The sequence below is a fragment of the Bufo bufo genome, chromosome 10 (genome assembly GCF_905171765.1).
Source record: "Bufo bufo chromosome 10, aBufBuf1.1, whole genome shotgun sequence".
NCBI lineage: Eukaryota > Metazoa > Chordata > Amphibia > Anura > Bufonidae > Bufo > Bufo bufo.
The window spans coordinates 88125524-88148912 of NC_053398.1; the positions used below are offsets into that span (position 1 = coordinate 88125524).

The 23389-nt window shown below is 45.0% G+C and overlaps 1 protein-coding gene across 1 annotated transcript in view; it reads right to left on the reverse strand.

Moving 5' to 3' along the window:
* The window catches only part of MEN1 (menin 1), a 66298-nt gene that overhangs the window by 37593 nt on the left and 5316 nt on the right, over positions 1–23389 (reverse strand). The window contains exons 2-3 of the mRNA XM_040409926.1: positions 10206–11004; positions 1967–2175 (exon numbers count right to left, since the gene is read on the reverse strand). Of these exons, the coding sequence (XP_040265860.1) occupies positions 1967–2175; positions 10206–10989 (993 nt within the window). The 5' untranslated portion in view covers positions 10990–11004. The remainder of the gene's footprint in view (positions 1–1966; positions 2176–10205; positions 11005–23389) is intronic.

The following is a 23389-nucleotide window of genomic DNA, read 5'->3' on the forward strand; positions in this document are numbered from 1 at the left end:
AGCCAATCATGAGGTCGCCATCTTGCCCAAGCTGTTCTCAACGTCATTTATAGCAACCCCATGTGCCATTGACTTCTATAGGAGAGTTTTCTAGGCAAGCTCTGTGCGGAGGTCATGAGGGAGTTGATAATCACCTGTTATCTCTAAATGGGTGACCGGTCATTCTAATGCAGCCTGTAATGATGAGCAGATAACTGAAATAAAGTAATCTGTACAGACCAAGAAGTGGTGCCTGTTAGGCTTAGAGGCCAGTGCGAAACTGCAGGATTTCATGTTCTGTTTTTATATAGATATTGGCATGGAAAATGAAAAGTAACATATCTGTGTGTTTAAAGGGGTTTTCAGAAATGTTTTAACTGATGACCTACCAGCTGAGACTGGAGCTCACAGTAGCACTGTGGCCTTCTCTCAGCTCACAAAAAACAGCACGGTCTGGGTATCATAATCCTATTAACCCTTTTATGACAGAGCCTAAAAAAGGCCTGAATGTCCAGGCACCTTTTTGTGATTTTGTGCACGTGGTGGTTTAGTGTCTAACTTTATTTGACTAACAAAATCATTTTTGGTATTTTTTTACTTGATACTTGGGACTTATTAGAATGTTTTTTTTAGGTTTAATTTTGAGGAAAAAGATTTTTTTTTTTTAATTATAGCTTTTTATTTCTTAAATCTTAAAACTGACACCAAAATTTATTGCAATGAGTTCCCTATTTTGTGACGATTATTTTGATATAGGTTTGTTTGAACGGGGCGACTGCATTTTTAATTATTTTTTTATTTGTATTTTTTACTTATATTATGTGCCAAAAATAAATTCAAATATGTCCCCCAGGAGGTCATTAAAAGACCTCTGGAGGACACAGACTTATTTTTTTCCCCACTGTAACTGGGGCATCCACAGGAAACCCAGTTACAGGGGAAAACAGCCCCCTGTGGGGGCATGACACACAGGCTCCTGACACCCCCAGCGTTGACCTCCACGACTAACAGAGGAAGAGGCTCGGCCACTTCCTGCTTTCCCCCCTGCGCTCCTGCATCGATCTTCTGCCGGTACAGGAGAAGGCAGAAGCGGTAATAAACTGCTCCTGTCTTCTCCTTAGGTCTGTGTCTGTCAGCCTGGACCCGACCTGCTAGATTGCAGGAGCAGGAGCTTTAAAGGGAACCTGTCATCAACTTTATGCTGCCCATACTAACGGCAGCCTAAAGTAGAGACAGGTGAGTTCATTTCAGAGGTCTGTCATTTATAAGTTAAATGTAAGTGGTTGCCGAGAACCATCATCACAATCATTGCAGACTGGGCCTGGAAGAGAGTCCCGGCCACCTGAGAAGAGTCCTGGTTATTCATGAATTCCTGCTCTCCCTGTCCACCTGCTGATGACTGACAGGGAGAAAACTAGGTAGAAGACTTTCTCTCTAGGAGAGAACTGCCAATCATCAGCAGGTGGTCGGGGAGAGCAGGAATACATGAATAACCAGGACTCTTCTCAGGTAGATTTGACTCTTTTCAAGGCCTGGGCTGAAATGATTATGATCCTGGTTCTCAGCAACCTCTGACTTTTAGCTCATGAGTGACACATCGCTGACATCAGCATTTCTGTCACTAATGTATGCTGTCCTCAGCGATGGGATTAAAGTGCTGCTTGCACGTGTATATACGTGCTATCTGCACAGGGTATGTGCAGATAGGATGTATATACCCAGTGGGTTATGACTGAATTGCTAGTAGTCTGCAGTAAGGGTACAGAGGGGTGGTAACTAGTCTGAAAATGGCAGCACTGATTGGATAGAGTGAGTCTGTGCAGGTAGAATAATGAAGTTGGCTCCAGTAGTCCAAAGTGCTGAGAAATAAAAGACCTTCATAAACATTAAAAAACAAAACCAGGTGGCAGGAGCAAACTACCAAAGGCATTGGTATCGGACTCCTGGAATGTCCTCAATGATGTGAACATACTACACACAAGCTCACCTTTTCTGCTACACCAGGGCTCACAGTTTGCCCTCTTCTGTCCTCATTACCCTTTCCATGCCAAGTTACTTCAGCCGTCTCTTCACCATCCCTCCCAAAAACTACCCAAGCATGGTCCTCGGACAGTGCTAGATGTACATCTGAAAGACCAAGTACTTGACAGGCAGCCACGACGGCAAATGCCACACCTGGAGAATCAAGCTTTGTACCTAAGACAGACAGAGAAGAACATCAAAGTCCTTATCAATTTGAATAGAAATTCAGGATTACACTTACTGGTAATCGTTTTGAGAGACTGCCTCCATTCAGGACAGGAACTTTCATGGGGAGCTCTTAAGGAGGGGCTCTTCCCCTATAGGACGTCTGTGGAGAACTAAGATTAGTCTGCAGGAGTCCCTGATATGGAATGATTATAGGGGTTAGCACCAGTCAATTGCAAGAACTTGTCCTAAACATATCTAAAACAAAAACACACACACATATATATAACATATACATACATACACACATACAGTACAGAGTCAGACCAAAAGTTTGGACACACCTTCTCATTCAAAGAGTTTTCTTTATTTTCATGACTATGAAGGCATCAAAACTATGAAGTAACACATGTGGAATTATATACATAACAAACAAGTGTGAAACAACTGAAAATATGTCATTCTAGGTTCTTCAAAGTAGCCACCTTTTGCTTTGATTACTGCTTTGCACACTCTTGGCATTCTCTTGATGAGCTTCAAAAGATAGTCACCTGAAATGGTCTTCCAACAGTCTTGAAGGAGTTCCCAGAGATGCTTAGCACTTGTTGGCCCTTTTGCCTTCACTCTGCGGTCCAGCTCACCCCAAACCATCTCGATTGGGTTCAGGTCCGGTGACTGTGGAGGCCAGGTCATCTGGCGCAGCACCCCATCACTCTCCTTCATGGTCAAATAGCTCTTACTTTCAAAGTTTTCCCAATTTTTCGGCTGACTGACTGACCTTCATTTCTTAAAGTAATGATGGCCACTCGTTTTTCTTTACTTAGAATTAGTATTATGGCAAGAAAAAAGCAGCTAACAGTCTATTCAGTAGGACTATCAGCTGTGTATCCACCTGACTTCTCCTCAACGCAACTGATGGTCCCAACCCCATTTATAAGGCAAGAAATCCCACTTATTAAACCTGACAGGGCACACCTGTGAAGTGAAAACCATTTCAGGTGACTACCTCTTGAAGCTCATCAAGAGAATGCCAAGAGTGTGCAAAGCAGTAATTAAAGCAAAAGGTGGCTACTTTGAAGAACCTAGAATATGACATATTTTCAGTTGTTTCACACTTGTTTGTTATGTATATAATTCCACATGTGTTAATTCATAGTTTTGATGCCTTCAGTGTGAATCTACAATTTTCATAGTCATGAAAATAAAGAAAACTCTTTGAATGAGAAGGTGTGTCCAAACTTTTGGTCTGTACTGTATATATATCCTGAATTTCCCCTACGCCCATGACAGTACCCTTGAGAGAAGACTAGAATAGTAACTAGCTTAGGGCGGGGACTACAGGTGACTTTCAGATATTCAGACAGGCATCTTTTGACATCTAGACAATGGAGCCTTTCCTTCTCATTATTTGGGGACTGACACAAAGATGAGAGAACAATATCTTGGGATCTATGAAACAGAAAGACCACTTTTGGGAGAAAGGACGGGTCAGGCTTAATGAGCACTCTGTCCTTCAGAATGTTAGTATAAGGCCTCATGCACACGACCGCTTTTTTTTGCGGTCCGCAAAACGGATTTCCGTTGTTCCGTGACCGTTTTTTCTTCCGTGGGTCTTCCTTGATGTTTGGAGGATCCACGGACATGAAAAGTGAAAAAAAAAAAAAACACAAAAGTCAAGTTTGCATTGAAAATGGTAGGAAAAAACGGACACGGATCACGGACACGGATGACTATCTTGTGTGCATCCGTGATTTTTCACGGACCCATTGACTTGAATGGGTCCGTGAAAAAAATAGGACAGGTCATATTTTTTTCACGGACTGGAAAAACGGATCACGGAGGCGGAGGCCAAACGGTGCATTTTCCGATTTTTCCACGGACCCATTGAAAGTCAATGGGTCCGCGAAAAAAAACGGAAAACGGAACAACGGCCGCGGATGCACACAACGGTCGTATACATGAGGCCTAAGGAGGAGAAGCAGAAAAGGCAGAAATCTCACCCACTCTCCTAACTGAGGTGATGGCCACAAGAAAAGCTGTTTTGAAAGAAAACGTCTTAGGGTCCATTCACACATCCGTATGTGTTTTGCGGATCCACTGAAAATTTTGCAGACCGCATATCGCCAGCACTATAATAGAAAATGCCTAATCTTGTCCGCAACTGCGGACAAGTATAGGACATGTTCTATTTTTTTTCGTGAACGAAATTGCGGACCCGGAAATGCGTATCCGGACAGCACACAGTGTGGCCCCACAGAAATGAATGGGTCCGCAATTCCGTTCCACAAAATGCGGAACAGAATTGCGGACGTGTGAATGGACCCCTAATAGATAAATCCTGCAGAGGTTCTAAAGGAGACTCCATCATCCTAGACAAAACTAGATTAAAGATCCCAAGGGGGAACAGAAAACTTGATAACAGGCTTAATTCTACCAACTGCCTTAGGCTTCATGCACATGGCCGTTGCCCGGCCGTATTGCAGCCCGCAAACAGTGGGTCTACAATATGCGGGCACCGGCCGTGTGCTCCCCGCATCACGGATGCGGACCCATTCACTTGAATGGGTCCGCAATCCGGAGCTGCGGTGCGGAACAGAGGCACGGAACCACTACGGAGTGCTTCCGTGGGGTTTCTGTCCGTGTCTTCGCACCACAAAAAAAAAATAGAACATGTTCTATTTTTTTTGCGGGGCGGACAAATCACGGACCCATTCAAGTTGTGCACTGATTCAATTGTGTGCATGAGGCCTTAAAGAACCTTCAAATCCAAAGATGATTGGCAATAGGGAAATCAAAAAAGGCACTAAGGACAGAGACCTGCACTTTAAGAGTGCTAAGTCTTAAGTTCTTATTAAGACCCTCTTGTAGATAATCCAGAATTTTAGACATAGGAGGGGGACTCAAAGGATCAACCAGGGCCTTAGAGAATTTTTAAGAAGTCCTTCGAAACCCTAAGGTAAATAGTGGAGGTTACCTCTTTCCTACATGATAAAAGAGTAGCGATAACCTCCTTAGATAGACCCCTACGCTCTAAGATTTGCCCTTCAAATACGAGGCTGCTATATGAAGGTTTCTTACTTCCAGATGGAAGACTGGCCCCTGGAATAACAGATCCTGCCTGTACAGAAGGATCCAGGGATATGAAAGTGACAGTTTCCTCAGCGAAGTGAACCAGGTTCTTCTTGGCCAGAAGGGGGCAATTAGAATGAGCCTTGTCTGTTCCTGCCTCAACTTCTGCAATACCCTCAGAAAAAGTCTTAGAGGAGGGAAGGCATACAGGAGCTGATCTGGCCACAGAAGAAAGAAGGTGTCTATCCCTATCGGAAGGTCTCTTGGATTTAGAGAAAAGAAGAGACTTCACTTCCTGTTTTGTCTGGTTGCAAATAAGTCTACCTGAGAATGGCCTCACAGCTGGACTATCTGACTGAAGACCTCTTGATTTAGACACCATTCTCCCTGATCCAAATGGTTTCTGCTTAGAAAATCCGCCAACTTGTTTTCTGTTCCTTTTAAGTGCACTGCCTTGATAAAAGGAACATAAGGAATGATAAGAGAAAATATTTCTGCGGTTAAGGACATAGGACATTCTGACCTTGTCCCTCCTTGCCTGTTTAGGTAAGATACCACCGTAGCGTTGTCTGAAAAGATTTTTACTCCCTTCCCCTGTAATCTGGGCAGGAAACCTCTTAAGGCTAGCAGAACTGCTCTCAACTCCCTCATATTCTGGGAATACTGGCTCTCTCTTACACTCCACACACCCTGCAGAACCCCCCCCCCCCCCCCCCCCCCCCCCACCCGGTTGGACTGGCTTACGTGGTGATGGTTACTTGCTCCTGTAGGACCCATGGGAAGCCATGAGATAGATTCAAGGGTTCTAGCCACCAGATTAGGGACTGAATCGTCTGAGGGGTGAGAGGAAGTGGGGCATCCAGCGGGAAAAATGACCCCTGCCACTCTTAGAATCTGCCACTGAAGCGTCCTGGAGCGAAACAGGGACCAACTTATGGCAGGTATTGTGGAATTCATTCTGCCTAAAACTGCCATTCCTTGCCCGATTGTTCGAGACTACAAGAGCCTGTACGTCTTCTGTTATCCTAGATATTTTGCGCTGTGCGATGATGCAACGCAGATTTACAGAGTCGAGAATTAACCCCAGAAAAATACATTCCTGGCAAAGGGTCAGGTTTGATTTTTCCCCAATTTATTTACTAGAATTTCCATCACTTCTAGAAGACGAGAGGTTAAAAGATCTAAAGACTCTGCTACCACCAGGAGATTGTCCAAATAAGAAATAATCAAAATGTCTCTTTCCCTTATGTGGGCCATAACCTCTGCCATTAACTTTGTAAAAAGCCTGGGGGCTTGAGATATTCCAAATGGAAGGGCTCTGTATTGTAAATGATGAACTTGGCCTCCCATAGACACAGACACCCTGAGATATTTTTGAAAATCAACATGAACTGGGATGTGAAAGTAGGCATCTCTTATGTCTATGGTAGCCATTACACAGTCTTTGAAGAGATGTTTTATTGCAGACTGTACAAATTCCATTCTGAACTTCTTGTATTTGAGTTACTGATTTAAAAAGGGAACCTGTCACCTGGAAAACACATATTAAACCAACCACAGTACCTTAAAGTATCCCCCAGTGTGTTGCTAATCAGGATTTTCTTTCCTCATTCTGTCTCCTCATATTTGTTAAAAATCACTGTTTTAAGCCCTTTAAAACAGTGATTTTTAACAAATATGAGGAGACAGAATGAGGAAAGAAAATCCTGATTAGCAACACACTGGGGGATACTTTAAGGTACTGTGGTTGGTTTAATATGTGTTTTCCAGGTGACATGTTCCCTTTTAAATCAGTAACTCAAATACAAGAAGTTCAGAATGGAATTTGTTCTGTCACCCCCAACCCCCAATTTTCAGTTTTTGACTTATTATATTTGTTAATGTAAGCAGATTCCATATATGCCCCTCTTACCTCGGGCAGTGCAGTAATTACAGTAAAAAACATACTTTTATTATATGTAAATTTCTTCACTACCAGCAAGTTGGTAGACCTCTCTTCCGGGTGTAGGGCTGACGTCATCGGCGCAGGCGCACTGAGGAAGGAGCGGCCGTGCTTCTCTCAGAGCGCCTGCGCCGAATGACGACCGGTACTGCGCAGGCACGGGATTTGAGGCTGCAGGTAGGGCCAGCGAGAGGAGGAGAGCGCTCGCTGGCCCTGTCAATCAAGTGGAGAAGGGGGCGTTTTTTCAAACAAACAGAGGATGCGGCGGCTACCAGCAAGTCCGCCCAACTTGCTGGTAGTGAAGAAATTTACATATAATAAAAGTAAGTTTTTTACTGTAATTACTGCACTGCCCGAGGTAAGAGGGGCATATATGGAATCTGCTTACATAAACAAATATAATAAGTTAAAAACTGAAAATTGGGACTTTAATGTCTGTTGGCGCCTTCTCCAAGTCGGGCTTGAAGTCAAGGGGGCAGCGGCCTCCTTGCTTCAAGGCACAATAAGCCCGCCCCTTACCCCTCCTCTCTACATTGTGATGGACATCTTGCTGTGATGCTGGGACCGTGCTCTTCTTGCGCATGCGCTGTCAGTTACAGCGCGATCCCGGCTCCCTGACTCACCGCCTTCATTTTGCAGACTGTGCATGCGCCGTTCAGTTCAATCGCGCTCGCGCCCGGCCGTTGCATCTCGTCTTTAGCGTGAGCGTGATCACTGGCTTGCGTTCTCCAGCGCCTGAAGCCAGTGATCACGCTCACAGTAAAGAAAAGTCATGCTGGGACTGCCCAGGAATGCCAGCCTGACAAAATAAGGTCCAGGACCGAGGAGGAGCTCCCCAGACTTAGCAGGCAGCTCCTAGTGGAGTCTTATGCCTCACCAGGTAACCCTATAATCATTTCATATCAGGGACTCCTGCAGCCTAATCTTAGCTCTCCACAGATGTCCTATCCATAGGACAGGAAACAAGAGCTCCCCACGAAAGTTCCTGTTGCCTGTACTGGATAGAGGCGGTCTCTCAAGGGCGCTGTCATGGGCGTAGGGGAAAAGACCGCCTTCAGTGAATAATTCTTAGTGGCATAGGTTGTAACGTTTCTGCTGCTTATTAATGAAAAACAACAGGCTGTGCATAGAATTTAAAAGGGAACCTGTCACCGGGATTTTGTGTATAGAGCTGAGGACATGGGTTGCTAGATGGCCGCTAGCACATCCGCAATACCCAGTCCCTATAGCTCTGTGTGCTTTTATGGTGTAAAAAAAAAAAAACGATTTTGATACATATGCAAATTAACCTGAGATGAGTCCTGTATGTGAGATGAGTCAGGGACAGGACTCATCTCAGGTTAATTTGCATATGTATAAAAAATTTTTTTGTTTTTACACAATAAAAGCACACAGAGCTATGGGGACTGGATATTGCGAATGTGCTAGCAGCCATCTAGCAGCCCATGTCCTCTGCTCTATAGACAAAATCCCAATGACAGGTTGCCTTTAAGTCTGACTTAGACCTTATTCACACATCAGTGATCCACTGACGTGTGCTGTCCTTGTTCTCCACAGACAGTACATGTACTGATTCATTTTAATGGATGTATTCATACATCTGTGCGGTCAGTGGGTCCATGGTTTAGGCACAGAAGCATGCTATATTCTGTCTGTGTTTATGGATCCTTTATGCCCATTACAGTCTATGGGTCAGTAAAAAACACAGACTGAACATGGACACCGTCTGTTTCACGGACCATATATTGGAGATGCTCTGAAAATTAATTTCCAGCTTTGCAGTGTCAGTGGGACACAGAGAGCAAAAAAACAGAAAAACTGACCAAACACATATCCTTCAGGGAATAAACACTGACCATTTTATCACGGATTTCATCACAGACGTGTAAATAAGGCTTTATGAATTAGATAGGAGGTTGTAGGACCAGGAATAGAATTATGCGCACACACAAGGAGGTTTTCAAGTACCCAACCAATAGGGCTGATCAACTGGCGATATAGCAGTTTTCAAGATGAAAATGTAGCATTGGGCAGATCTACAATAGCAAAGGCACCAAAAGGCTTTTCAAAAGTGCCTAAACAAAAACATATATTTTTTTTAAATCACATTCAGCCTAAAGTAAGCCAACCAAGAGAAAAGCATCTGTAGGCGTGCACCACTCTGATCACTATGGTGCATCTTCTGCCCGCCTCCTCTAGTTTTATGTGTTATTTATGAAAATATTAATAAATGTGCCCCATTGTGTTTAAAAGCCGCTACCTGCAGTGTTTGTTTGCATTTGTATGTCAGACATGCTAGCGTGCACATGCAAGTTGATTTTATATTATTTGGAGGTGCTGGTGTTTTTTGCCTGTCACAAATAAAGGATAATTGCAATTTGCAGGCCATGCATAAAGATCAGAGCAGTTCATGTCTAGCAGTGGGAACAATGATCTAGTCCTGGCCCTTACCCCCTGTACAAATTCTATTGAACATCTTTTTACTGCAATGTAATGGTTTAAGGGAGTCTATCAGCAGTTTTAACCATGGCACACTCGTATAGTGTATTACTGTAATGCAGCGGCGGCATGAAGCGCACGGCGTGATAGCAACCAATGACGCCGTGCGCTCCTGCTCTGAACAGGAATCCAGCCCGGCATACCACGGACCGCTCTCTTCCGCGGAACGCGGCCGTGTGCATTCGGCCTAATGCAGAGAGCATTTCATTCACAGTGAAGATCGGCCTCCTGGGCACATGCAAGAGCAGAATTTGGAAGAATAAAACTTCTTAGGGTACTTTCACACTAGCGGCAGGACGGATGCGACAGGCTGGTCACCCTGTCGGATCCGTCCTGCCGCTATTTCGCCGTGCCGCCGCTTCGTCCCCATTGACTATAATGGGGGCGGGGGTGGAGCTCCGGCACAGCATGGAGCATGGCCAAAACTGCTGACAGACTCCCTTTAAGCTAATAGTAATGTATAAGCCTAGTTTAATCAAAAACAGTTATAGGCATTGAAGTGCACAGGGTGAACACCCTTTGTTCTCACCTGTAACAAAGCTGAAAAGTGACTGAATATGCGCTCTGTCTTTGAGGTATGATCGACTTAGGCCATTCCAGATGACATCAGATACCCTACGAATTAACTCCCGACCTGAGGCACGATTCTTACGAGGATAGCAAGACAAATCCACTGCCCCATTCGTCTGGGCTGTAAATCGTGCATACAGTGCCTGGATAACTGCCAACTCTAGGGTTGGAAAATATGGAACACCTTGTTGAGTCGGCTCTGGCTTGTCACGGTCATCAGTTTTTCTGGCGTCTTCCTTTCCAGGGACAATCCTGGGTGCCTCTGCTGTCTTACTGCACTCTTCACTTGCTACTTCCTTGTCTTTCTTAACCTCAGATCCTTCTTTCGCGGATTTGCTCAAATCTTTCTTAGTTGACTTTCCTGTGATTTCTTTATGGTTGTTCTCTTTTTCTTTTATTGCTTTTGCCCCAGAAGCTCTCTTCCTTCCAATTTCATTTCTTGCTCCTCTCTTTCCATGGTCAGCCTTGATAACAACGCTGGTCCCCTGGTTTGAGGATTCTCCACGTTTTGTCTTTGGTCCTTCTTCACCTATTTTTGACAACACATCAAGTCCCCCTGGTAATTGGGTCACATTTGTGGGAACAACACGATTAACTGCCAAAAAGTGCTCAACAAAGCCTAGTGTAAGCGATAGTAGGGCAAGATCAGGCTCAGGACGAGACAGCTCCCAACGGAACAAATTGCTAATAGAGTCCAAAGAGCAAATAGGGAAGAATTTCTTTTGAGTAGGCTGAAGACCCATACTATTGACCGCAGGCTGTGTGAATAAATGAAGAAGTATAAAATGTGTGAGGGAGCAAGAAAATTAGTTTTATTATAAATGTATGATATAATCAAAATGCAATTCAATACCATTATCGAGGACCTTTCACCACTCCTGACACGCCTGTTTTAATAGCTTCATGCATTGGGGGTGTGTACCTGCCCAGACTCTATCCAATCAGTGTTTCCATTTTCAGACTGTGCAGGTACCCCCCCCCCCCCCCCAACTTGTTAACACCCCTCTGTACCCTTACTGCAGACTGCTAGCAATTCATTCATAACTTCTAGTAGAAATAATAAAGGGACGGCATGACAGAGCCATAAAAATAGATGTTCCAGAATTGTTACATTGGGAACGCATGAAGCCATTAAAACAGGCATCTCAGGAGCGGTGACAGGTCCTCTTTAAATATGTGAAAGAAAAAAGTAGTAGAAAACATTCTACATCCCATAATGTGGTGTATTACGTCATAGCACAATAGGGCTATACTCTTAGACTTTTTATAGCAGTACAAGATTGATTTTAACTATTTAGTGACAACTGCAGTCCACAACAGTGCAGGCAACTTAATGCGGAGAAAGCATCATTACTGTATGCCAGAGTTGTGGTGTAAAAAAAGCCGCAAATTTGGTAGCAAGCACCATTTTGCACAAACATTTGTGACTTTAAGCGACCCTTGCTACTTCTGTAAAGTTGGTGGGAAATTAGGCATGGTTAGCTATGTTAATTAGTTTCACTCCAGAATTGTTACTGACATTTATAAAAAGTAGTCACAAAACCACTCTGGTAGGGGATGGTGTAGATCAGGGATACCCAACCTGCGGCCCTCCAGCTGTTGCAAAACTACAACTCCCAGCACGCCTGGACGGCCTACAGCTATCAGCCTACAGCAGGGCATGGTGGGAGTTGTAGTTTTAAAACAGCTGATGGGCGGGCTTTAGCGCTGCCCTAGCCAGTAAAATGGCTAGAGCAGCGCTAAAGCACGCCCATCAGAGCCAGTGACGTCACCGAACACACTGCCAGGAGGGAGCTTCCGCCCGGCAGTGTGTTATTGTAAACAAAAGATCTAGTGCAGGGCAAAGGAGCGCATCGGAGCATGAGCCTCCGATGCCATCATCAGGGGGGCTGCCTGGGAGAAAATAAGGGTATGTCTGGTTTCAGCTCTGAACCCGGACAAGCCCTTTAAATTCCTGCTCATTCTGGGCTGTAAAGTCCAGGAGATGGTCCTATAAGTGATTGACAGCTATCTCTGTATACACAGTCAGAGGGCAGGCTGTCAATCACTGATAGGACCGCCTCCTGGACTTCACAGCCCAGAATGAACAGTAATATAAGTGAATGAAATAGAAGTTATACTCAATCTGTCTCCACAAAACTATATATCAATCTGTTCAGCTCCTCTGTAACATGCTGCCTGCAGATTATTTCCCATTTTCATGGCGACAGGTTCCCTTTAAAATCACTTTTGCAGGGGGCTATGCTGCCATAGTTTGGGTCAAATTAATCAAATATCACATGATGTTTGGTAATCTTTAAGTATGACACTTCTTCTTTGTGACAATGGAAACTGATACAAAAATAGAGAAGGTGAGAACAATGCAGTGAACAGTCCCCAGGAAGCGGCGCCTCCAAATAACACTGCTTCAGGCAAAATACAGATCAATGGCTATGAAAACACAGCAGCCACTGGACAGTCATCAGCGCTTCTCCAGCAATACACAATGGGGCACCAGAGAACTCGCCCAGAGGCAGCGGATAGCCGGGCAATAAACACCTGAGAACTGGTGCAGAGGCAGAGGAAAACTGGGCAAGAGACACAGGCACCTGAGAACTGGCCCAGAAGCAGCAGAGAACCGGTTATGGGACATGAAGTAGCTGAGAACTGGCACAGAGGCAGCAGACAACCGGGCATGTGACATGGGGCACCTGAGAACTGGCACAGAGGCAGAGGAGAGCCGAGTATGGCACACAGGGCACCAGAGAGCTGGCAGAGACAGCGGAGAGCTGAGCATGGCACACAGGGCACCTGAGAACTGGCCTAGAGGCAGCAGAGAGCGGCCAACTGAGAACTGGCCCAGAGGCAGCAGAGAGCCAGGCATGGGATGGGGCACCTGAGAACTGGCACCAAGGCAGCAGATAACTGGGCTTGGGACATTGGACACCTGAGAACTGGCCCAGAGGCAGTAGAGAGCCAGGCATAGGACATGAGGTACCTCAGAAATGGCACAGAAGCAGCAGAGAAACAGGCAAGGGGCACGTGAAAACTGGCGCACAGGCAACAAAGAACCAGGAATGGGAAATGGAGCACCTGAGAACTGGCCCAGAGGCAGAGGAGAGGTGGGCAACAGGGCACCTGAGAACTGGCCCAGAGGCAGAGGAGAGGTGGGCAACAGGGCACCTGAGAACTGGCCCAGAGGCAGAGGAGAATAAAGGCATAGAACACAGGGCACCTGAAAACTGAGAGCAGAGCAGAGCCGGGCACGGGACACCTGAGAACTAGTCCAGAGGCAACAGACAGCCAGATATAAGAAACCTGAGAACTGGCCCAGAGGCAGCATAGAGCTGGGCATGGGGCACATGAGAACTGGCCCAGAGGCAGCATAGAGCTGCGCATGGGGCACATGAGAACTGGCCCAGAGGCAGCATAGAGCTGGGCATGGGGCAAATGAGAACTGGCCCAGAGGCAGCATAGAGCTGGGCATGGGGCAAATGAGAACTGGCCCAGAGGCAGCATAGAGCTGGGCATGGGGCACATGAGAACTGGCCCAGAGGAAGAAGAGAGCCAGGCAAGGGTTATGGGGCACTGAGAACTGACCCAGAAGCAGCAGAAAGCCAGACATGTTGCACTTGAGATGTTGCTTCACTTTTAACCCCACCCCTTTGCTAGAGTAAGATTGAGACACTTTTTGTGACTTTTTAAAAAGTCTCAATGTCCTTTTACACAGACGCATGTTTCAGACATCTATTGGGAACGAACCAAATGCTCCCAATTGCATCATCAGTGGAGAGGAGAAACTAATGTACATCCAGCAATCGCCTCTGCTGTATTGGACAAGCGGTCGATACAGTGATTGCTTGTTCCTGGGCAGCACACACCCATTTTTACCGCACGATCTGCTGCTCTGAAACATTTTTTGTTGCCGGATGAATGATAAAGGAGCCTCTGATCGCTAACACCTTTTAGGCTGGGTTCAGACCTGAGCGTATTTGATATGCGCGTTTAACGCGTGTTTTTATGCGCGTTTTTTGCAATAGTAAACGCGCGTTTGTGTGATTGACTGCAGTGTCCTATGGCCACAAACGCGCGTCAAAACGCCCCAAAGAAGCTCAAGAACTTGTTTGAGCGTAGGGCGTTTTTCAGCGCGTTCAAACGCGCTGTAAAACGCTCAAGTGAGAACCAGGGCCATAGGGAAGCATTGGTTTTCATGTGTTGAGCGTTTTACAGCGTGTTTGAACGCGCTGTAAAACGCTCAAGTGTGAACCCAGCCTTAGGGTGCTGGCACACAGTCCAGTTCTGACATGCATTCAGGATGCAGTTTTCAGTTTAGCAGCCTCATTAACCCCTGGTGTTCTGCATAGTGGATATCATTTAAGTAATTTCAGCTAGCTACAATAAAAAACTGCATCCTGACTGCACGTCAGAACTGCACTGTGTGCCAGCACCCTTACACAAGGCAATTATTGGGAACGAGCATTTATACAAAGGCTTATCCCCAGTAATTGGCCTGGTTATCAGTCCGTATAAAAGGAAATTCAGTTGATAAATCTGGAGTGAAACTAATTAACAGCGAACTGTGCCCACTTTCCCACACTCTTTAAAAATGGATTGGTGTAAAAATGCAAAAAATATCAAATTTTATGAGCAACGAAACCCAAAAAGTCACAAAATCATATTCTGACTTTTTGAAACCAGAAATTTATAGTGCTGGACCTGATAAACTCCCCTCTGTGAAGCCTCAGCCTAAGGGCTCATGCACATGACCGTATGCCCTCCAAGACATACGGTCCGTGAGCGGGCCATATGCCCCGAAGGGGCATTGATCGTGCGCACGGGAGTGCACAGCATCACAGATTACAATGATGCTGAGCACATCAGGCCGCCCGCGGGGCTATTGTCCTGCACTCATAAGATCATATGAGTGCGGGACAATAGCCCCGCACTCATAAGATCATATGAGTGCGGGACAATAGCCCCGCGGGCGGCCCGACGTGCACAGCATCATTGTAATCTGTGATGCTGTGCACTCCCAAGCGCACGATGTATGCCGCTCTGGGACATACAGCCCACTCACGGACCGTATGTCTCGGGGGGTATACGGTCATGTGCATGAGCCCTAATTCACCTGTCAGTGTACTTATCAGCACTTGGTCAGTTATTTCGATCAGTGACTATGGGCCAAAACCAAGTGCAAATCTATACCTTATCTCTGTGTAGGCTCCACTCCTGGTTTCCACCCAATGGAAATCACTGACCAAACAAACAATGTCCTAAACACTGATGTGTAAACTAGGCCTAACACCACAGTCTAAGGCCTCATGCACACAAACTTTTTTTTTTGCGGTCCGCAAAACGGATTTCCGTTGTTCCGTGACCGTTTTCTCTTCCGTGGGTCTTCCATGATTTTTGGAGGATCCACGGACATGAAAAAAAAAAAGTCGTTTTGGTGTCCGCCTGGCCGTGCGGAGCCAAACTGATCCGTCCTGACTTACAATGCAAGTCAATGGGGACGGATCCGTTTGACGTTGACACAATATGGTGCAATTGCAAACGGATCCGTCCCCCATTGACTTTCAATGTAAAGTCAGGAGTCCCTATTAATATAACATCAGATCGGAGTTTTCTCCAATCCGATGGTATATTTTAACTTGAAGCGTCCCCATCCCCATGGGAACGCCTCTATGTTAGAATATACCATCGGATTTGAGTTAGATCGTGAAACTCAGATCCGACAGTATATTCTAACACAGAGGCGTTCCCATGGTGATGGGGACGCTTCAGGTTAGAATATACTAAAAGAACTGTGTACATGACTGCCCCCTGCTGCCAGGCAGGTGCTGCAAGGCAGCAGGGGGCAGACCCCCCCTCCCTCCCCCCCTAATTAAAATGACCGACCCCCCATCATTGGTGGCAGCGGAGAGTTCCGATCGGAGTCCCAGTTGCTGGGACTCCGATCGGTAACCATGGCAACCAGGAAGCTACTGCAGTCCTGGCTGCCATGGTTACTTAGCAATTTTAGAAGCATTATACTTACCTGCGATGTCTGTGACCGGCCGGGCGCTCCTCCTACTGGCAAGTGAAAGGTCTGTGCTATAAGCAATGCGCCGCACAAACCTTTCACTTACCAGAAGGAGGAGCACCCGGCCGGTCACAGACATCGCAGGTAAGTATAATGCTTCTAAAATTGCTAAGTAACCATGGCAGCCAGGACTGCAGTAGCGTCTTGGCTGCCATGGTAACCGATCGGAGCCCCAGCGATCAAACTGGGACTCCGATCGGAACTCTCCGCTGCCACCAATGATGGGGGGGGAGGGGGGGGCGGCCGCACTGGCCACCAATGTGTTAAATACAAGGGAGGGAGGGAGGGGGGGCCGGCCACACATGAGTTAAATACAGGGGAGGGAGGAGGGGGCTGCACTGGCCACCAATGAGTTAAATACAGGGGGGAGGGAGGGGGGGAGTCTGCCCCCTGCTGCCTGGCAGCACCTGCCAGGCAGCAGGGGGCAGTCATGTACACAGTTCTTTTAGTATATTCTAACCTGAAGCGTCCCCATCACGCCTCTGTGTTAGAATATACTGTCAGATCTGAGTTTTCACGAAGTGAAAAATCAGATCTAAAAAGTTTTTATGCAGACGGATCAGCGGATCCGTCTGTGTGAAAGTAGCCTACGGACAAGGATGACGGACGCAGATGGCAATCTTGTATGCATCCGTGTTTTTTCACGGACCCATTGACTTGAATGGGTCCGTGAACCGTTGTCCGTCAAAAAAATAGGACAGGTCCTATATTTTTGACGGACAAGAAACACGGATCACGGATGCAAAACGGTGCATTTTACGATTTTTCCACTGACCCATTGAAAGTCAATGGGTATGCGAAAAAAAACGGAACAACGGCCGCGGATGCACACAACGGTGTGCATGAGGCCTAAGGCTTCTTTCACACTTGCGTTAGGCTTGTCTGGCAGGGGAACAGCCTGCCGTATCCGTACGAACGTTTGCACTCGTGTGCTGCCGGAAGTCCGCCCTGGCCCCATTAATTATAATGGGAACAGGGCGGAGATCCGGCCACAGCACTGCAAACATGCCGAGAGGCGGCCGGACAAATACCGCAGCATGCGGACAGGTGATCAGTATCTGATTGGGACCCCTGCCGACCAGCTGTTTGAGAATGCAGCAGCACCGCAGCCTTCTCTCAGCTTCTCCTGAGCCAGTGACGACACGTTCATGTGTCCTAGGAATAGCTCAGCCCCATTCAAGTGAATGGTGCTGAGCCCGATACCAAGCACAGCCACTATACAATGTACGGCACTGTGCAGAAGTAGGTCATCAGCATAAAAATCCTGGAAAACCCTTTTAACCCCTTAAGGACCAGGCTCATTTTCACCTTCAGGACCAGGCCATTTTTTGCAAATCTGACCAGTGTCACTTTAAGTGCTGATAACTTTAAAACGCTTTGACTTATAAAGGCCGTTCCAAGATTGTTTTTTCGTCACATATTGTACTTCATGACACTGGTAAAATGGAGTCAAAAAAATTAATTTTTATTTATAAAAAAAAAATACCAAATTTGCCCAAAATTTAGAAAAATTGGCAAATTTCCAAGTTTCAATTTCTCTACTTCTATAATACATATTAATACCGACAAAAATAGTTATTACTTTACATTTCCCATATGTCTACTTCATGTTAGGATCACTTTGGGAATGACATTTTATTTTTTGGGGACGTTACAAGGCTTAGAAGTAAATCTTGAAATTTCTCATAAATTTTCAAAAACCAACTTTTTAACCCCTTAAGGACCGGGCTCATTTTCACCTTAAGGACCAGGCCATTTTTTGGAAATCTGTCCAGTGTCACTTTAAGTGCTCATAACTTTAAAACGCTTTGACTTATCCAGGCCGTTCTGAGATTGTTTTTTCGTCACATATTGTACTTCATGACACTGGTAAAATGAAGTCAAAAAAATTATTTTTTTTGCACAAAAAAAATACCTAATTTACCAAAAATGTGGAAAAATTTGCAAATTTCAAAGTTTCAGTTTCTCTACTTCTGTAATACATAGTAATACCCCAAAAAATTGTGATGACTTTACATTCCCCATATGTCTACTTCATGTTTGAATTGTTTTGGGAATGATATTTTATTTTTTGGGGATGTTACAAGGGTTAGAAGTTTAGAAGCAAATCTTGAAATTTTTCAGAAATTTACAAAAACTCAATTTTTAGGGACCAGTTCAGGTCTGAAGTCACTTTGCGAGGCTTACATAATAGAAACTGCCCAAAAATGACCCCATCTAAGAAACTACACCCCTCAAGGTATTCAAAACTGATTTTGCATACATTGTTAACCCTTTAGGGGTTGCACAAGAGTTATTGGCAAATGGGGAGGAAATTTGAGAATTTCATTTTTTGGTCTAATTTTTAATTTTAACCCATTTTTTCCACTAACAAAGCAAGGGTTAACAGCCAAACAAGATTGTATCTTTATTGCCCTGACTCTGCCGTTTACAGAAACACCCAATATGTGGCCGTAAACTACTGTACGGCCACACAGCGGGGCGTAGAGTGAAAGGTGCGCCGTTTGGTTTTTGGAAGGCAGATTTTTATGGACTGGTTTATTTACACCATGTCCCATTTGAAGCCCCCTGATGCACCCCTAGAGGAGAAACTCCCTAAAAGTGACCCCATCTAAGAAACTACACCCCTCAAGGTATTCAAAACTGATTTTACATACGTCGTTAACCCTTTAGGTGTTGCACAAGAGTTATTGGCAAATGGGGATGAAATTTGAGAATTTCATTTTTTTGCCTAATTTTCAATTTTAACCCATTTTTTCCACTAACAAAGCAAGGGTTAACAGCCAAACAAGACTGTATCTTTATTGCCCTGACTCTGCTGTTCACAGAAACACCCCATATGTGGCCGTAAACTACTGTACGGCCACACAGTAGGGCGTAGAGTGAAAGGTGCACGGTTTGGTTTTTGGAAGGCAGGTTTTGCTGGACTGTTTTTTTGACACCATGTCCCATTTGAAGCCCCCCTGATGCACCCCTAGAGTAGAAACTCCAAAAAAGTGACCCCATTTTAGAAACTACAGGATAGGGTGGCAGTTTTGTTGGTACTAGTTTAGGGTACATATGATTTTTGGTTGCTCTATATTACACTTTTTGTGCAGCAAGGTAACAAGAAATAGCTTTTTTGGCACGTTTTTTTTTTTTTGTTATTTACAACATTCATCTGACAGGTTTAATCATGTGGTAATTCTATAGAGCAGGTTGTCACGGACGCGGCGATACCTAATATGTATACTATTTTTTTTATTTATGTAAGTTTTATACAATAACTTCATTTTTAAAACCAAAAAAATGTTTTAGTGTCTCCATAGTCTAAGAGCCATAGTTTTTTCAGTTTTTGGGCGATTATCTTGAGTAGGGTCTCATTTTTTGCGGGATGAGATGACGGTTTGATTGGCACTATTTTGGGGTGCATATGACTTTTTGATCGCTCGCTATTACACTTTTTGTGACGTAAGATTAGCAAAAAATGGCTTTTTTTTACACCGTTTTTGTTTTTATTTTTTTACGGTGGTCACCTGAGGGTTTAGTTCATGTGATATTTTTATAGAGCCGGTCGATACGGACGCGGCGATACCTAATATGTATACTTTTTTTTTTTTATTTATGTAAGTTTTACACATTGATTTCATTTTTGAAACAAAAAAAAATCATGTTTTAGTGTTTCCATACACTGCGTGCAGAATTATTAGGCAAATGAGTATTTTGACCACATCATCCTCTTTATGCATGTTGTTTTACTCCAAGCTGCATAGGCTCGAAAGCCTACTACCAATTAAGCATATTAGGTGATGTGCATCTCTGTAATGAGAAGGGGTGTGGTCTAATGACATCAACACCCTATATTAGGTGTGCATAATTATTAGGCAACTTCCTTTCCTTTGGCAAAATGGGTCAAAAGAAGGACTTGACAGGCTCAGAAAAGTCAAAAATAGTGAGATATCTTGCAGAGGGATGCAGCACTCTTAAAATTGCAAAGCTTCTGAAGCGTGATCATCGAACAATCAAGCGTTTCATTCAAAATAGTCAACAGGGTCGCAAGAAGCGTGTGGAAAAACCAAGGCGCAAAATAACTGCCCATGAACTGAGAAAAGTCAAGCGTGCAGCTGCCAAGATGCCACTTGCCACCAGTTTGGCCATATTTCAGAGCTGCAACATCACTGGAGTGCCCAAAAGCACAAGGTGTGCAATACTCAGAGACATGGCCAAGGTAAGAAAGGCTGAAAGACGACCACCACTGAACAAGACACACAAGCTGAAACGTCAAGACTGGGCCAAGAAATATCTCAAGACTGATTTTTCTAAGGTTTTATGGACTGATGAAATGAGAGTGAGTCTTTATGGGCCAGATGGATGGGCCCGTGGCTGGATTGGTAAAGGGCAGAGAGCTCCAGTCCGACTCAGACGCCAGCAAGGTGGAGGTGGAGTACTGGTTTGGGCTGGTATCATCAAAGATGAGCTTGTGGGGCCTTTTCGGGTTGAGGATGGAGTCAAGCTCAACTCCCAATCCTACTGCCAGTTTCTGGAAGACACCTTCTTCAAGCAGTGGTACAGGAAGAAGTCGGCATCCTTCAAGAAAAACATGATTTTCATGCAGGACAATGCTCCATCACACGCGTCCAAGTACTCCACAGCGTGGCTGGCAAGAAAGGATATAAAAGAAGAAAATCTAATGACATGGCCTCCTTGTTCACCTGATCTGAACCCCATTGAGAACCTGTGGTCCATCATCAAATGTGAGATTTACAAGGAGGGAAAACAGTACACCTCTCTGAACAGTGTCTGGGAGGCTGTGGTTGCTGCTGCACGCAATGTTGATGGTGAACAGATCAAAACACTGACAGAATCCATGGATGGCAGGCTTTTGAGTGTCCTTGCAAAGAAAGGTGGCTATATTGGTCACTGATTTGTTTTTGTTTTGTTTTTGAATGTCAGAAATGTATATTTGTGAATGTTGAGATGTTATATTGGTTTCACTGGTAAAAATAAATAATTGAAATGGGTATATATTTGTTTTTTGTTAAGTTGCCTAATAATTATGCACAATAATAGTCACCTGCACACACAGATATCCCCCTAAAATAGTTAAAACTAAAAACAAACTAAAAACTACTTCCAAAAATATTCAGCTTTGATATTAATGAGTTTTTTGGGTTCATTGAGAACATGGTTGTTGTTCAATAATAAAATTAATCCTCAAAAATACAACTTGCCTAATAATTCTGCACTCCCTGTAGTCTAAGAGCCATAGTTTTTTCAGTTTTTGGGCGATTATCTTGAGTAGGGTCTCATTTTTTGCGGGATGAGATGACTGTTTGATTGGTACTATTTTGGCGTACATGCAACTTTTTTGATCACTTTTATTACCTTTTTTGGGAAGTAAGGTGGGCAAAATTTCAATTTTCTCATAGTTTTTATTTTTTTATTTTTATGGCGTTCACCGTTCAGGGAAAGTAACATGAACATTTTATAGATCAGGTCGTTACGGACGCGGCGATACCTAATATGTGTAGTGTATTTTATTTTTTTAATTTTTATTCAGTGATAAATGTTGTTTTTTTTTATCTTAACTTTTTTCACTTTTTTTAAAATTTTTGTGACCCAGACCCACTTGGTTCTTGAAGATCCAGTGGGTCTGATGTCTGTATAATACAGTACAGTACAATATATATTGTTCTGTACTGTATTTTACTTACACTGAACAGATCTATGCTTTTAGCACAGATCTGTTCAGCACCATGGACAGCAGGACGCCTGAGCAGGCGTCCTGTTGCCATGGGAACCTTCCCCGTCTGCTCAGAACTTCGCAGACGGGGAAGGGTAACCACGAGCTGAGGGGGGCTCTCTGGGGGCTCTCTCCCTCTCCATCGGGGGGCTGCAAAGGCACAGCAGCCCCCCGATGGAGAGGGAGGGAGCTCCCTGACCGATGACAGTTAACTTTTTCCATACAGCGGTCCGTACGGACCGCGGTATGGAAAGGGTTAAACGGCTGACATCTGCACAGATGTCAGCCGTTTATACCAGGGTGCCAGCAATGTGCTGGCACCCTGGTATACCCACTAGAATCCAACGATCGTTCATGGGGAGACGGGCGGGGGATCGCGATCCCGCCTGCCGCACCACCCGCCTCCCGCAACGCCCCCACCGCCTGCGACCCCCCCCCCCGCACCACCCGCCGGCATCAAATCGTGCAGGGGTGGGGTGAAAAATATTGATTTTAGCCACTCTAAAGTTTCTGATCCCCGCGGTCAGGGACCGCGGGCATCAGAAACTGCAAAAAGCGCAGCAAACCGCAGGTCTGAATTGACCTGCGGTTTGCTGCGATAGTCGATACGGGGGGGGTCAAATGACCCCCCCCCGCATTGTTACGGGATGCCGGCTGAATGATTTCAGCCGAAATCCCGTTCCGATTAACCCCTGGGGCGCCGGAATACAGATTTGAAGTCAGGACGTACCGGTACGTCCTTGGTCCTTAAGGACTCGGGAAATAGGGCGTACCGGTACGTCCTATGTCCTTAAGGGGTTAAGGACCACCAGTTCAGGTCTGAAGTCACTTTGTGAAGCTTACATAATAGAAACCACCCAAAAATGACCCCATTCTAGAAACTACACCCCTCAAGGTATTCAAAACTGATTTTACAAACGTCGTTAACCCTTTAGGTGTTCCACAAGAATTAATGGAAAATAGAGATACAATTTCAAAATTTCACTTTTTTGGCATATTTTCCATTTGAATATTTTTTTTCCCAGTTACAAAGCAAGGGTTAACAGCCAAACAAAACTCAATATTTATGACCCTGATTCTGTAGTTTACAGAAACACCCCATATGTGGTCGTAAAGCGCTGTACGGGCACACGGCAGGGCGCAGAAGGAAAGGAATGCCATACGGTTTTTGGAAGGCAGATTTTGCTGGACTAGTTTTTTTGACACCATGTCCCATTTGAAGCCCCCCTGATGCACCCCTAGAGTAGAAACTCCAAAAAAGTGGCCCCAACAGTGACATCCACAGTGCCCCCCATAACAGTGACTGTGGCTGATCGCTATGCTGTCACTCCTGCACAGCGCTTACGTCGCGCTGTGCAAC